This window comes from Platalea leucorodia (assembly GCF_965183815.1).
Source record: "Platalea leucorodia genome assembly, chromosome: 9".
Classification (NCBI taxonomy): domain Eukaryota; kingdom Metazoa; phylum Chordata; class Aves; order Pelecaniformes; family Threskiornithidae; genus Platalea; species Platalea leucorodia.
Window position 1 is genome coordinate 1,210,847 of NC_138831.1, and position 15,987 is coordinate 1,226,833.

General features: G+C 39.0%; 1 protein-coding gene across 1 annotated transcript in view; it reads right to left on the reverse strand.

The window, feature by feature from the left end:
• ERC2 (ELKS/RAB6-interacting/CAST family member 2) overlaps positions 1-15,987 on the reverse strand; it is a gene marked incomplete at both ends in the record, with an annotated part of 442,749 nt that overhangs the window by 248,639 nt on the left and 178,123 nt on the right. The window contains one exon of the mRNA XM_082322574.1: positions 4,926-5,063. Within this exon, the coding sequence (XP_082178700.1) occupies positions 4,926-5,063 (138 nt within the window). The remainder of the gene's footprint in view (positions 1-4,925; positions 5,064-15,987) is intronic.

A 15,987-nucleotide genomic window follows, 5' to 3' on the forward strand; every position in this document is an offset into this window, starting at 1 on the left:
ACATTGCACCTAGCCCTCCCCTGACCTCAGGGACTCCTTTCACACGCTGGCTCACCGAACGTGCATCGTACCAAACTGGCACGGCCGCAAGAGTCTGCGCAGCAGGGCTGACTGCTCATATAAAATTCATATCCCTACTTTTTCAGAAATAAATACACATCGATGACGTACTACGTTCCACTTAGCATACAGTACAAAAGATACGGCCAAAACTAGAAGTAGCAGGCTATGTGGAATTAAGTCTGTTTCCAAGGCCGTATCGGCTGTCCCTGCAGCGAGAGCCCTGGCACTGCGGATGTGCACACCTCCCGGCAAAGCCTCCCCGCCGACACCTGCCAGGGTTTCGGGTAGGAACGTGTTCGTACAGAAGGAGGGTCCTCCACCAGCAACACAAACGGCAAACCAGCAAAGAGTAAATTTTTTTTAAAAAACCTAGTACATTAGCTGGCTTTTGCAATATAGATCATGCAAGAAAGAGAGATGGGATACTAAATAATTTCAAGTTTATTCCTAGTCACAACTAATATAAATTCTTAATTCCTTGAACGTTAATGTTAAAATGCCAGCCTCCACTAAATGGAATAGTTTAATAACCATTCAGAATCCACCACTCAGGCTTAGTTTTATACTAATTCCTTCTTGAAGATTTATTTACCTAAATGATTTTTTTTCTTCTGTAACAAATCAAACATAACACTATTTCATCTTATTAATGAACAGTATAAATTTTTTCTCAGTCAGTCACAAAAGAAGACTAATTTATCTGTCAGCTGCATAAGGCTAAATGTCAAAAATGTGTTAAAAGGCCCTAATACACCATGTTTTACTTGATTAACAGCTAACTTGCAGAAATGCCAACAATGTGTTCTTGTTTCAGGCTTATTTGCATTGGCAAGCTTTCCTTAGGCACTAATCTGGGACCTCACAGGTCTAATCTATTTGCACTTTATCACAGCAGCAGGAACTGAATTGCCACAGCATATAGCTCTATTATCAGCCGTACTCAGTGGCTTATCTGCTGTATGCTGCTACAGTAGGACCAACTTTATAAATATCAGCTTCATGAAAGCAGCCTCTTGAGCTGCTTTGGACCAGCCCAAGAGCTGAGATATTCTTTGAAAAGTTTCTTGTTAAAACACCAAGGAAGCTGATAGCAGTTTTGCATATTCTGGTTTTCAAGCTTTTTTTTTTTTTTTTTTAACAGTAGTAAAGTTATTTTTTGTTTATTGCAATGTAACCTTTATGGTTGTTAAGAATTTTCAGTGCTTAGGAGAAGCTCCAAACTTAGGGGTAAGGAACTGAACTAATACCTTTTTCAGTTTAGTTCTGAAATGCACTCAGAAGCGACTGAAGTTGTGCCGATGCAGTTCTGATTCCTGACGAGAACAAATTATATCAGCAATATTGCTGGGAAAATACAAAGATTAAAAGGAGTCAATTTCAGGGAATTTTGATGTTCTTTTATGATGCCTACAGTAATTTTTTATTTAGTGTTACCAAGCTGCCTACTCGCTAAATATGAAAGAAAAAGAAAATCAGAGACAGATACTTGGAAAAAATCTATTTTCGTGAAGAATGAGGAGCCGTATTTTCTAATTCAGAGCCAAAATCTCATCGGAGTGCTTTCAAGAACGATGCAGGAAAAACATAAATGCTCAAATGTTTGAGCTATAGTTTCGTAATTCATTCATATCATATGATCATGTTTTAATATTTTTTCCTTCCCATAGAAACTAAGAAAAGCAATTAAATTCAATTTTAGTGAATTGTGGTTAACTAAACTGGTATAAATAAATTTAATTTCTATTTTAAAAGGGCTTCCCGTGATGCCCTTGGAGTATTTCCTTCATTATTTTTTAATTAAAATCGAACTGACAAAGAATTAAGGTAAAGCCAAAAATTGTGCCTAATCTCAGAGTATAAAACAGACAACAGAGCTGCAAACTAGGCCTGATATAGTTTCTAGGAAAAAAACCAAAACAGACGCACAAAAAACCCCACAGAAACCCAATATATTTCCGTGGAAATCGGGTATACTTGAATGAAAGCAGCATCCTTTCTTGACAGCGTGACAAGTTGAAATTGATAGAAGTATTCATATTGATGCACTTGTTAATAAGAAACTATCACTAAGGGTTCTTGTTTTGTCCCATTTCAACAAAAATCTATTCCATATTTCTACCAGTATTCGCAGCAGAAAAAGTTAGTAACTGTTGAAGAAGTCCGTAGGTCTTAAGAATGCTGCTGCAGGCAGGAACAGGGATAAGGGGGGTCACGCACGGGGAGCCGCTAGGATGAATGGGAAAGCTGGACGCAAATAGGAGTAAGACACGTAAACAAACCATCAAGGTATTTAGCCGCCAGAAGACACAGGAAAGCTGGACATAAAGGTTCATTTGCAACTTCTGGATGCCTTCTGGCTTCTTCAGTGTGTAAGTACATCCCAGAGACTACGCTTAAGACTGAGAAACCTGCCCTTGAAAGCACGGCCTTCAGGAAGCCTGCAGTGGGAAGGAAGTTGTGCATGATCGCTGTGTACAGTAAACCCTCAAAATCATACAGAGGGGCTTCTGCCTTGGAAACTTCCTCCTCGTTGTGTCTAATGCTTCAAGACCAAGCACCCTGTTTCTCAAAAGCTCAGGTTAATTCTGCTCTGCAGTGTTGCTTTTCTCCTTTTTTTAATCTAATACCCTAATCATTCCCCAACTGTAAAAGATTTCTCTAGCACACAGTTGCTGGTCATGCATTTAAAAAAAAAAAAAAAATCTCCATCAGAGGCATCACGAAGTTGAATTTTTATAACGTGATTCTCTCACAAGCACATTTAGCCAATGAACTTAAAGGGCAGGGCAATACTTTAAGTCTTTTGGAACTGATACTCTGTATTCTAGATTTTGAAGTTTATCATCAACGTTGCTACCTAGACTGCCAGCCACTGTACGTCATCCAGTAACTCTGTGGGAGCGATACTGTTTTGTATCTGTTCAGAAACGGGACAAATATTAATGATTTAATTAATAATTTAGTCTCAAAATACAGAAAAATAGTCATAGGAAAATAACACAAATTCAAACGAATAATTTTTTGTTACAATTCAAGCCTTATGTTCCTATTCTAACACAGGCACTAATTTGCATAACGATTTGGGCATGTCATAAAATAATTGACACTCAGTTATAAAGCTCATTTGTAGAAAAAGGCTATTTAGTAATTCTGTGTGCCCTCTCCTCAGGTTAACACGGTATTTCTGAAGCAATGTAGAACGATAAACATATCACCTAAGAGCTCTTCCCCTTCCATGCTGCCACCTCACCATGGAGCCCTCTCCCCGTGAGCGACAGACGGTCCCCAGGCGCCACAGCGCGCCTCCGCTGCGTGCCAGGCCCCAGGGGCACCGCCGGCGAGCCGCGGCTGCCGAGGGACGGAGCGCTCCAGCGGAGAAGACGCCCCGCAGCACTCCCTGGATCTGTGTCTCGGAGCAGCCCGCGAGCGCTGCAGCAGCGGTGCCATTCTCGGCCGGCTGTATGTAAGCAAAGCGGCTGCTGTGTGCAGAACTCAGCCTTAGGGACCCGTCTGACTTCTAATCAATCCCACTTGGAAAAACCGCTAATCACACCGATTCTTTTAAAAAAAGTCTGTTCGTATATATCCGTGCAGTTCCAAACAAAGGAGACGTGAACTGCAAAAATACATTTCAGAGAAGGATCGGTTTATCTAACTCTTCCAAAACATTAAAACTAGCATCATTTATTGGACTTTGAACCTTTATTACAGCAATCAAATCAAGCTTGACACAAAATTTCCATACCCTCAGGGTCTCCAGTGTTGCCAAATTTCAAGTTATCACATACACGAAGAAATTCTACGGCACAATTTTTCAACGAACTCTGGGACAAATCCTCACTACGATACTCAAAAATAATGCATCCTGAGTTTAGTAAAATTTTACAATTTGTATGCCTGAGAATAATAGCATGTTTTAGTTTTGTATACATACAAAACTTCTTCAAAATTATAAAAACTTCTACATTTATTTATTAGTTTACATTTATTTCAACAGATTTTAGAATGGTACGGGTACAAAATGACTTGAAAACAACTAATTGCCACTCCTTAATTTGGGTTAGGTTTTAACCCGGTTACTTCATAACCTTTTGTATTTCTGGTAGCGAGAAGACAACTCCATGTGTTCCATTCACTTCCTCCACACTTGCTGCTGCTCCTATGAACCCTGATAAACTGTCATTAACTTAATATTTTCAACAGAGAAATACATCACAATTGAAGACATACTGCAACTTAGTCTGAGCCCAGCTAAGGAGTAGCGCCTAAGTGCACTTTCTCTGAAGTGCAGCGAATACCGCTGAGGCAGGTATTTTCAATTTAAAGGCGTATAGTTTTTAAAGAAAAAAAAAGTAATTCTCCATTTTTTTAATGAGATAGTGTTTCTCTTATAAATTAAGTGTAGGAAACCAATAGTGCTAAGAGCAAGCCAAGGTAGCAGCTGGTACAGTCACTTGCTCTTGGCTCTTCAGTTAGGCTCTGCTTAACAGATAAAAGAACAGGATAATCAAGATCACAAAGCCATAAAAATACCCAAAACTCTACCTTCTTTAAGTCAGGTGTCCATGACTTTCAGTTCCTTCGGGGAACAACCACTCATCCCACTGACTAAGGGAAAATCTTGCCATGTCCTGGGCCAGTTACTCCACCCCCATCTAAAAGGACATCCTTCTTTACCTCCGAGTCCCGTTTCAGTCCATCAGCTGGGAATCGCACCTCGCTCCTCCTGCCAGAACAGAGCCACCTGCCTTCCTGACAAGGCCCACGGGCTTTGTTACAGGCGCCAGACCAACTTAGACACTTTTGGGACACGCCTCACCCACAGGCGCAGCACGCAGCGCTGTTCCACGAGAAGACATTACCTTTTCTGATAGAGCTTCTTCTAAGGTGGCTAGCGCTGTGTCTGTGTTACTAGAATCCGTCTGCAATGACTTCACTCTGTCTTTTAGATTAGTTAGTTGTTTGTCCTTGTCCCTAAGTTGTTCCTGTAGATTTTCGATCTGAAAACAAAAAGAGACCATAATATTCGTCAACCTTGTCTTAACACTCAAACAGGGACTTGGGTGCTAGGATCAGTTGAATGTATACATATCACACATATGATACCTATGCCTCAGTATACTGCCAAGTTTTTACACGGTATAATATCAACAGTGTTTAACTTCCGTCCTTTCCATTTTGTTTTTCTTTGCTAAAAAGTATCCTTTTCTAATAAGTTATAGGGAAGATCTCAGCGCAGTCAAGTATTTTATTATTTAAATATTTTCTGATATTAATCACTTTAGTTTAAGGTACTGCATTATCTCAGTAATTCAAAGTATGCGTAGAATCACCCCTTTAGATTATCCTAGTTGCAGTAAGAAGGACAAAGAAAGGGAGAGGCAAAGCGAGTTCAGCGAGCCTTAAACCGAGGAATAAGAAAGATGAGAACCTACCTGTCTTAAAAACCTCTCCTGCCACGATGCCCTGCTGTAAAGGAAACTCACCTGGACAGAGATCAGGATGGTCATATTTCAAAAAGCCAGACCCAGAAACAAAAAAACCCAAACAACCCGAAAGCCCAAAGGCCACCATTTCCGTGCACTTTCTTCATCTCCATGAAGATTTAGGGTATGCCACGCTATTTTGGACATGAACACTGCTTTAAACAGGTCTAGTTCTTCCTCTAGCAAGCATTTAAACATACTGCTAAGGCACCTATAAACACACTGGTTTGTTAAACAGGCCATGATTTACAGTGGTTAAGTCAGAAAGGTTTTGCACAAACAGTTGGCCACCGGACCACGTGGATTCTGGAAGCAAACCTCAATAAAAGCACCCAGCTTCCGATTGTCACGGCAGTCTCCTCCCATGGCCGTAAGGCACCGCGACCCCCTGGGCCTGACGCGGAGAGGACGCGTGGTATGTCATTCGTGTACATCTTACTGATTGCCCGCCAGAAGAATCGACCTCCCTGCGTCCTGTGCTCTCAGTGCCGCTCACTGTTACGCCACTGGCGTAAACCAGCATTTGTTCCATAATACTTAGCACAAATAAATTGTAACCAGAAAGTTAACTAGTCTATTATTTTAGTATGCCACTTTATATAATACGACAAAATATGCCTAAATCCATAAGGTATCATTTGTTCAAAACTGGTCTTAAATATGCTGTGAAAGTGAGACAAATTATTACCGTCAACAGAGCTTCAAATTCTCATCATCAGGGAGTTTACACTTTGGATCACATTGTGTTGCTACTAAAATGAATGAAGTTTTGCTGTTCATTTCATAAAGTAATGTAATTTTTCTCATGGCCAGTGTCACTTCCATTTAAAGCAATTCAGATTTTAACAGAAGCAGGATCCTCCATAATTACTGTTAAACTGTATTTAAAGATCCTTTGACAAACCTGAAGCTGAATTCAATGCATGTGCAGCTCCGCAGAAGTCAACGGTTACGTCAATAAAAATTTGGTCTCCGTACGCAAAAATGTATCTTGCACACTTTAATTTGGGCCATACTTTGGTAAAAATTCTCCTCTTACTCCATTATACGTGTGCAGGAAAAAAAGCCCGAAGTTAAGTTTTGACATCATATATATCTGTAATTAACAAATCATAAAACCCACAGTACAGCTCTGCGCGCTGTATAAAGTTTGTTTAAATAAATTTAAATTTTAAAAGAACTTCAATGGAAATTAAAGTAAAATACAATTGGAAAGTAAATTTGGAGGAACACATTCCAATTAGAAGTTCTTTATAACAGTATGGCAAATACAAGTATTGTAACTTTTTGCTTTTCTTCTTTTCTATATAGGTAGTTTGGTACGTCAGACTCCTGCTACGGGCCAAAGATTCCACTTGCTCTGTAAACTCTAAAATACTAAGGTAACTATAGGAAGGGGTTTTGGGAAGACCTGACATAGAATAGCTCACTCTTGTAAACGACCTCGCGTAATATTTTTCTTGGTGTGTGTATTTTATACAGATACAGAAATAAGATACATGTGTTAATGAGTTAAGAACTTTTTACTTTATGGCATGTGTATTAGTCACATCTAAAATTACATTGCCGGGCATTCAGAGGACTGCACACTACGTTTCTGTCTTTACTTCATCCAAGTCTTAACGATTCCAACAACTGCCTCATGACACCCTGTGGAATACGTACGCCATTGCACGTTTCAGCTCCACCAAAATAATGGCTCGAGCAAAAAGGAAATAAAGCGGGAGAGAGAATATTGCTTGCGTGTTCTTTGAAACGAAGTTAAGATCTGGTCCTTTATTATCATCAGCTTGACCTACCGATTCTAGGCACCCTAAATTAAAGTACTTATTTCCTATGCACAGTGCTTATCTGAATTCCACAGCATTTACACGATTTCCTTCCTCTTAAAACTAATTTAAAATATGATCCAACCCTTAACCAAGAAAACATGTTCTAAAATTATTCAGCATTTACAAAATTCTTTTCTCAGAGGTAAAAAGAACAGGCAGCAAATTAAAAACATCCCCATTGAATCACAACTGCTCTAAAATAAGTCATTCAATGCGTAGTCCACAGATACAATAAGAGGAAAGGATCTGATTATTCTTCTATTTGTGCTATATAAATCTGAAGGAAATACTTTGATGGGAACAGGACCACACTGGGGTATGTGAAAGGAGAATCAGTACTGCAGAGTGTGTGTTTGCTGGTTGGGATGGGCATGGGATTAGTAAAGATCTGCTAATGCAGACAAGATTTTATGAGCAGTTAATCACAGAGTTCTCCCAAAAATATTACAGGAGGCAAAGAGACTGAGCAGTCTCACATGCTAAAATCTTGGAACACAAGATATGATTTAGTTCCTTCTCAGTTTGTTAAACCCAGAGAGAACAACAAACCCTCTGGTAACCTCTGTCATTACCCAACGTATATTTGGGGACGGGCATACATATAAGGATACAATTTTATTGCTGAGTAACGACTTAGTTTTGAGCATGCCCAAATTCCATTTATGACAAGGACTGTTAAGACTTTCTTAATCCTCAAGCACTTTTATTTTTATCTGATAGGAAATTAGTTACGGTGTAGTTTTGTCAACGTTTCATTCTTACCTCTGTAAGCTGCTATGTCCCTGTGCCATGAGCTGCATGAAAACAACCTGTTCCGTGCTTTCCCTATTTCAGAAAGCATGTATGTTCCCAGGGCTTGAGACAGACTTCATTCCTTTTTAGAAAACAATAGCCTTACAGATAAATGTCTTTCCTATGAGGCATGCTGTCACTAAACTGCAAGTGCTAATCTTGCCACTTTTTGGCGACGGTCTCAGGAATGCTTCTTAAATACTCAAGGGATTACATTAAATCTCGCCCACAGACAGACTTTAAAATTCTACAGTAACCCACGTTCTCAAAAGAAAATTACTTTCATTATCAAAATTAAGGTACTGTACTCTGGAATTTGCAAGAAAATTAGATAATCAAAGAAAATGTTCCATGCTGTAACAATTTGCCTTTAGAGATACACATTAAAGTATTAAGAGAGTCTAAGACGGTGGAAGAGAGAATTTATCAGAGACTTCCTAGGCCTCGCTAGTGAAACCCTAAAGTCACGTACCTAAACTTAGCTCCGTATATTTTCCTCTCTGCTCTGTATTTGAGTTTTGAATAACTCAGGCAACAAGTATTTTGCAGCACTGGCTTTTTTAATCCTAAAATTCATTTTGCTCTATTCTAAATTTCTCTAGGCAGAACTCTTTGAGATTTGTTTCATATTAAAACACAGGTCATATTTGTTCCAGTGAAGTGGATCAATAATATAAAATTAGTTTAATTTAAAGTTGAAACACAGGTGAGGAAACAGAACTTTTGTATATATCATTTTCATTATTTACTTAAAAAAAAAAACCTAATACTTTAAGAAAACCAATTCTACTGAACACTTTCCCAAGTACTGTAACATTCTACTTTAAACAGTTAATGGAATTTCGAGAAAAAGAGATTTAATAAACAACAGTATTCATCCAACATGAGCATTAACTATGACTACTTTAAACCTTAGTGCTTATTCTCAGGCTTTAGCTGCCGCCTCATAGATACACGTAACAAAAGACAAAAAACTGTAACTATTAATCGAAACAGAAAAATTAGTTAGGGGTAGTTCAAATGAAATACTCTAACTGTCTACTTACACACTATTTATTTTTATTAGTAAGACTCATGATAAATATTCTGTCTCATATGGTCCTTTTCAGACACATCTCAGTAGATCCCATAACATGAAACCAGCTTTGGTAGTGACCCAGTAGAACGGCTGTATCTGCGGATGGCCTAACAGCTCCCTTCGTGCGTGTGTGTGTGTGCAAGCATAATTTGTAAGGAAATACCCATCCTTACTCTGAATGACCAGTTAGAAAGAAAAAACTGGAATAATTTTTCCCTACCATAACTGTAAAAATATTACCACCTGAAAGCTCAATATACAGCTGTATAGTTTTTGGAAAGCACTATCGATTTTTAGCCAGAAATTTTTAATGAATGATGTACAGTTATTAAATATCAAGTCAAAGTATTTTAAAAACTACATTAGCAGGTTTGACAGCAGCTGTTTGAGATTTCAGCCTGTGGGGCCAGAGGGGGAAGCTATGGCTCCATAGCTTTCCACTAGCATTCGTGGTACGACCTAAGTACATTTTTCAGTTTAAGCAGGATTTCAATTCCTGAAATGAGTTCATCGAAGGGCAACTTCTGCTTCAACTGTTTGACATTGCAGAGTTGCCTTTTGTTTTGAAAGAGAGTAGCCCCAAAGCGCTTCACCATTCGGTACCGCTGCCTTTCATTTTGCTTTTCTTCCTTTCAGGTAGGTAGACAGACAAGCATTAATCCGGGATATTTTTTCCAAAAGTCAAAATACGTATACTGAAAAATTATCCTATAAAACTCTTTAAAATATTGTAAAATGGGGTTTTGCTGTTTGCAACTACATATATTTATTAAAGCGTAAGACTTGCACTAATCTTTGGCTTTACCAAGGTAATTGGAAAAAAGCTCGCTAATCTTATCATGACGTGATAAAATACTCTTGGAGTTCATAAGCAGTTCCAACAGCTATGAAAACGCTTGGTTATTTCTCAATAGAATACAGCTTTTTACCTATAGTTGCCTATTGCACAATATGTTCTCAATGTAACGTATTTCCAGAGTGCCTTCCTGGTACTACTTTCCAAAGTTATATTTGCCAAATTGGAGTAATACAGCAGCATTGTACTTGCTTCCAATTACAACATACCCCATGGTTCAATAATCTCTTTTAGCTTTATATTCTTTCATTATTTTGCCCCACGAGACTTTCTTAAACATCAGAGCTTTTAGACGGCCCAAAGCATATGACCAGCTCAGTCCCGCGCTGGCAATATGATAGTGGATTACTAAATCAGAGACAGTAAAGGTATTTGCAAAGCTGTCCGTAAACTTTGCATAACCCTTTAGGTTATGCAAAACAACATTTCCAGCCACGGATACGGCGCGTGCCCGAGGAGAAAGCAGCCTCCAAGCCAATGGTCTGCAAGGCTTCCACAAGCCGACTGATCTGCCTGGATGGTTCTTACCTCACGCTTCCTTCAGCACTGCAGTTCAGAGCAGCCAGGGCAGCTGCACAGTGACTGTCCCAAAGGAGCTAAGGAGGCAAGTGCTGCCTCAGGCATCAGCCCTCACATTCACCCGATGACAAGAGCAATAGAGAAGTGGCACGGGCTAGCCATTACCCATCGCTGCCTTCCCCGCTCACGTAATCCAAGCAGGAAAGAAAATAATCCTGCCGAATTGTACTCTACTTGACAAGCCTAAAAAAAAAACCAAAAAAACCCCCCAAAAAAACCCCAACACCAGAAAAAGACATAAGACCATAATAAGAAACCAGAAAAAAAGGTAAACAGAATATTGTTCCTGCGGTATACTTACATTGCTTCCCGCCAAAGTTACAGCTTTTCTATACAGCACATTTTCTGCTTCTTCAAGCTCATTGAGTTTTTCCCGTTAGGCTTCCACAGTTGATCAGATTAACACTGTGGTTTGAAAACCTACTTTTATGGTTGTTCATTATTCTTATACCATCAAAGACTTTTTTTTTTTTTTTTTTACCTACTCCATTTACATTATTGAGAAGCACCTGGTCATGGCCCTGTTATCCAGTATAACAGAATCATCTTCCCTGTTGCTTTGTTTGAAGTTGCTCATCTTTACACGCGAGCTTGTCTCTCCCAAAGCAGTGAGCGCTTTGGGCCAGCAGGATGGTACCTTATACAGTGGTTAAGCAAAATAAGGCTTCCAATTCTAATTGGTGTCTTGACAGAAATACTGCAATATAAAGCAATACATCATTTCACTAATGAAAGTGAAACATTTTTTCTCAGTGAAATCAATTCATCTCTATTTTTCATCACATTTTGTTGGGTAATGTTACCGCATTATTTATTGTATTAATGTATATGATGCCATTTTAAAACAATTCCGTATAAAATAGCTCCAATAAAACAACACAAGCCAATAACTTCCCTAAGACATACCTTTCTCTATACTTACAAAATGCTGCTATTACCCAGTATTAACACTGCCAACCAAGAACTTCGGGGAAACTATAGCCCACGGATTTAGGCTGTCCCTTGCAATACGCACTGCCATGATAAGTAAGCCAAGCGTACCAGTTCATAGCGAACAAATGTCCAATCTTGGGATGACATACTAAGTTCGACTCATTTCCTTAGGCAAGGCTCTGTGTAAAGACAGTCGTGAAAGACAGCATGAGAATTTGATCTCTGCCTTGCTCAGTGGCTAGAACAAATTCTCTTCAAAAAACAAGCGCTGTGAATTCAGCTGAAATTCTGAGCTAGAGAGAAGAGTGCTTGCTTCGTGTTTGTTACCACCTGTATTCCAGGACTATCTAAGATTTTATGAAAGCTATTTACTCACATATTTATCTCCTTTTTTCTTGTTAACCTGCCAAAACTGTCACTAACGTACTAAATAAAGCATTAAAATGCATACTGCAAATTAACCCACATAAAAAGTTAACAGAAAAAAAATTGATATAATGGAGATGCCTATTATACGTTTGCACTTGGTATGAAATAACGCAGAAAACAGAGGGCATCTCGTTTTTGTTTATTCACAAGCAACAACTTATGAAGCTGAATGTGGAAAATTACAGTAGTGTCAGCAGGAGAGGAGACAGGGATTACCAGCTGCATACGTGCTTCAAAATCAATAAGCTGTGCAGTGTCTATGGCTAACTCCTTACACGATTGAGCAAGGAAGGAAAATACCGAATACACTAGCATTAGAGAGAAAGTGGACGTGCAAGATGAGAGACATAGGTGACATCACGCCTCTAAGAGAGAGAGTTGGAAATCATAATATGCAAACAAAGACCAGTACTTTGGATGAAAAAACAATGCTCTTACTACTGAACCCTAAAGCTGTAGTAGCAACCAAATGTAAAGAAAATACCAAACAAAACCAAGAGTTTATACAGATGCTGACATCTGGAGATGAGAATTTTCAAGGAGCGAAGAAAAAAAGGACAGGAGATGGGAAGGGAGAGGTATAAGAGCTATGAAGCAGCAACTAAACATTGGCAGCAGCATCAAACACAAAAGAAAAAGTAAAGGGCAGTTTTGATTTGATCAGAAGGACCAACATTACATACCTAATTACAACCAGGTCAAAAAATATTTCTAAGGAAGATGAGAGAAATGGTGTATTCAAGCCTTCTTGGGATTAAATTTACTTCTACTTCAAGATATACATAACTTTTTTTGTATGAACTAAACCAAAACCTACCACCCAAACAGAGAACTAAAATAATTTCAAAGTCAGCATGCGTTTTTGAAAACTGAAATATTTCAGCCACTTCCACCACTGTGTCATCAAATGCCTTTACTGCAAAAAATTAATACCATCATCTCTGAACAAGAGACACTCAACAAAAGACTGCCCAGAAAAAAGTATCAAATGGATGCATAAATTTCTGACAACCATGAAGCTAAAAAGGAGAAGAAGGTGGCATCACCAGAAGTGGCGGTCTCATCAATGAACTCACAAGCCTGTCACCAGAACTCTGCCAATTCTTCTGTTTCACGCGCAATTCCCCACTCGCCCCAACACGGCCTCCAGGAGGAGCAGAATGACCAGGACAGGGTGTTCCTCTGCTTGCCGATGTCCTACTTGCTGGTCGAGTTATCAGGAAGGGCAGCAAGCTCTGCGTAAATGTCTTTCATATCTTTTCCTCTCAAACTGCAAAGTTGAGGTATTTTCAAAGCCATTAATGAGAATTCAGATACTTCTTTTCCGACGTGGCTTTCAGTTTTGATTTGCTTTTTTCCTTCATTTTAAAGAAATAAGGCTGAAAATTACATATACAATTTTTATACCTAGGTTAACGGTTGGACTCGATGATCTTAAGGGTCTTTTCCAACCTAAATGATTCTATGATTCTATGAAATATTAATAATTGGCCCCAATATTTAACTGGTATTCTGGAATGGGAAAATGGAAGAATTCATATTTTTGTTTATATTTTTGTATTTTTACAATGTCTGAAGTATAGTATGACTGCAGTAATATATTGAACTTGATTGCAAATGCTTTATCAGAACTCCATAAAATAATAGGGAAACTCATTTCTTACATTTCCTTTTCCCATTAGTTGATAACTAAATGAACTGTTTTCAAAATTCCGTCATACTTCACAGGTACGGTAACCAGAAAAGAATTAAGGTCTTCACAGATTTGCCGTACCTGAAGCCCACTTTCCACCGAAGCTCTACAAAGAAAACTTCAGCCCTTGAGCCCCTCTTAGCTGCCACAATAAACATCTGAACAGGACTAATAATTGCTCTTGTACTGTAACTTACTACCAGTGTTTTGTCAGGTTTGCTTACACCAAATCGCTGTCCTAAGGAGCAAGTGATTTAGGAAGACAGGGGTATTTTAAGGTCTAGAAGACATTCTTCCTACTAAACAGTTTAGTCCCTTATGGTCACTCTGTCTGTCCATCCATGTGACAGTCTGCTCAACACATTCCCCACAGTACGGCTGTAGAGATGCAAAGAACAAAAAGGATGTGATTAATGAAGACATGAAACTTGCACTGATATCAAGCTTCTGTACAGATGTTACACAGTAATTAAACCTTCCTAAAGTAGGCTGAGGAAAGCAAATAAGTCGCGGTAGAATCAAGAGATCTACTCACACAATGTGGAAGTATTTCCCATGTCATTATATGTTCTTTACGATTCCGTTTGTTAAACGTATGGCCTATCAACTACGTATTAGTAAAATCTTAAGGAAAACAGTGCAGAAGCATAAGGTATCATTATGGTATCTAAGAAAAATCCAACAGGATTGGAAGTTTACCTAAAGAAAAAAGAAAATATATGTGCCCCTTAATTTGGGACAGAAAAAAGGAATAAGAAGGAAAAGAACCTATTAACTGTTGGATCACTAAGAAAATGTATATCATTGGCTGGGAATATGCAGCCATATTCTCTGGTCAGTAGCTGCAATAAAGTGCTATTACATGCGACTAGAAAAAAAAATGTTGTTATTCTATAATTAGAAACATCAGCCTACTATCGCATGTACATGTACATGTAGAAACTGAGAGCATCCTATTGCATCAATAAAGAGAAGTAAATGCAACTAAAACCGGGGATCAAAAGTGATAAATATCTTTTCTTCTTCCTCTTCCAAAACAAGCATGTTTGTTTGTTTTATTGTGCAATCACTGCAGGAAGTATTTCCCCCGTTTTTACTTACTGTGAGATTCCAGGTTCCTTCCATAACGGGGGATTCAAATGTATGGGCAACAGGAAGGATTCAGAGGAATCAACACGCATCGGGAAAGAAGGCGCGCGTGCCGAGTGTTCATACAGTGAGAAGAAAACTCCCCTAGGGCTGCTTAGGGAAGGGCGCTGCCCTCGAGTCAGCTGACAGCGTTACAGGGCTATAAAAGCAGGTCAGTGGGCAAACTGCGCCAAGAGGGGAGAGGGCTGTCACACAGAAAGGAGCTCCTGGGCTGAAAGCTTGGCTTCTGTTGCCAGACTCCAGCTGAGAAAGAGCTGGAACTTAATGCTAAAATTAACCTTCACCAGGAAGCTAGCCAAAAGAAGCCTGGGCTGATAATATCCACTTGTGTATCTGGAAATACTCAGTCTCTGTCTCCTTCTCTTCAGGGACCAATAAATTCTCAGAACAAAACAGCTTGACTCTTGGAATCTTCTACGCAGGACTCGCAGACTTGTCAGACATCCACTGAAAAGTTTTTGCTCCATTATATGTATTTATTGTGATATAATTCAAAATGCAATAGGTATTTTCCAGATAGTAAATATAATCATACGAAATGGACTAGCACATGATTCCAGTTATGACACAGGAAGAGGTGGACATTCATTCTTAACAAGCTAATACTTCTTATAACAACGGTCTGTGTATATTCAGGGCCAGATTTTCAAGCTGGGTTGGTCGGGTATGAATTCCTACCTCTCACAACGTTTTGCATGTGACAGGGTAATGACTGACGGCTGAACTTTTTTTTTGAAGTCTAGCCCAATTGCACATTGAGAGCACCTGAAAGTATGACCTGTAGTACTTCTCCAAGCTAACCATGAAAAATCATACCTTGCTGCTCGATCCTACGTTTCAGGTATTCGAAGACATCTGGCAATTCATTACTCGTGGCCAGTTTTGTATTATTTGGTATAGGTGCATATAAAATAGGATACGTTAGCTTACACAAGAATTTTTCAAGAAGATATCGCATGAAGAACTGTTACGCTATGTAGTACGCAAGCCAGAGAAGTACAGGTACTCTAATGTAAACTCACACGTAGAGGAAAGCTGCTTTGGCGTACTTACACTTTTAATACAAATCATTTCAGATGGACAGCAATAGACCTTTT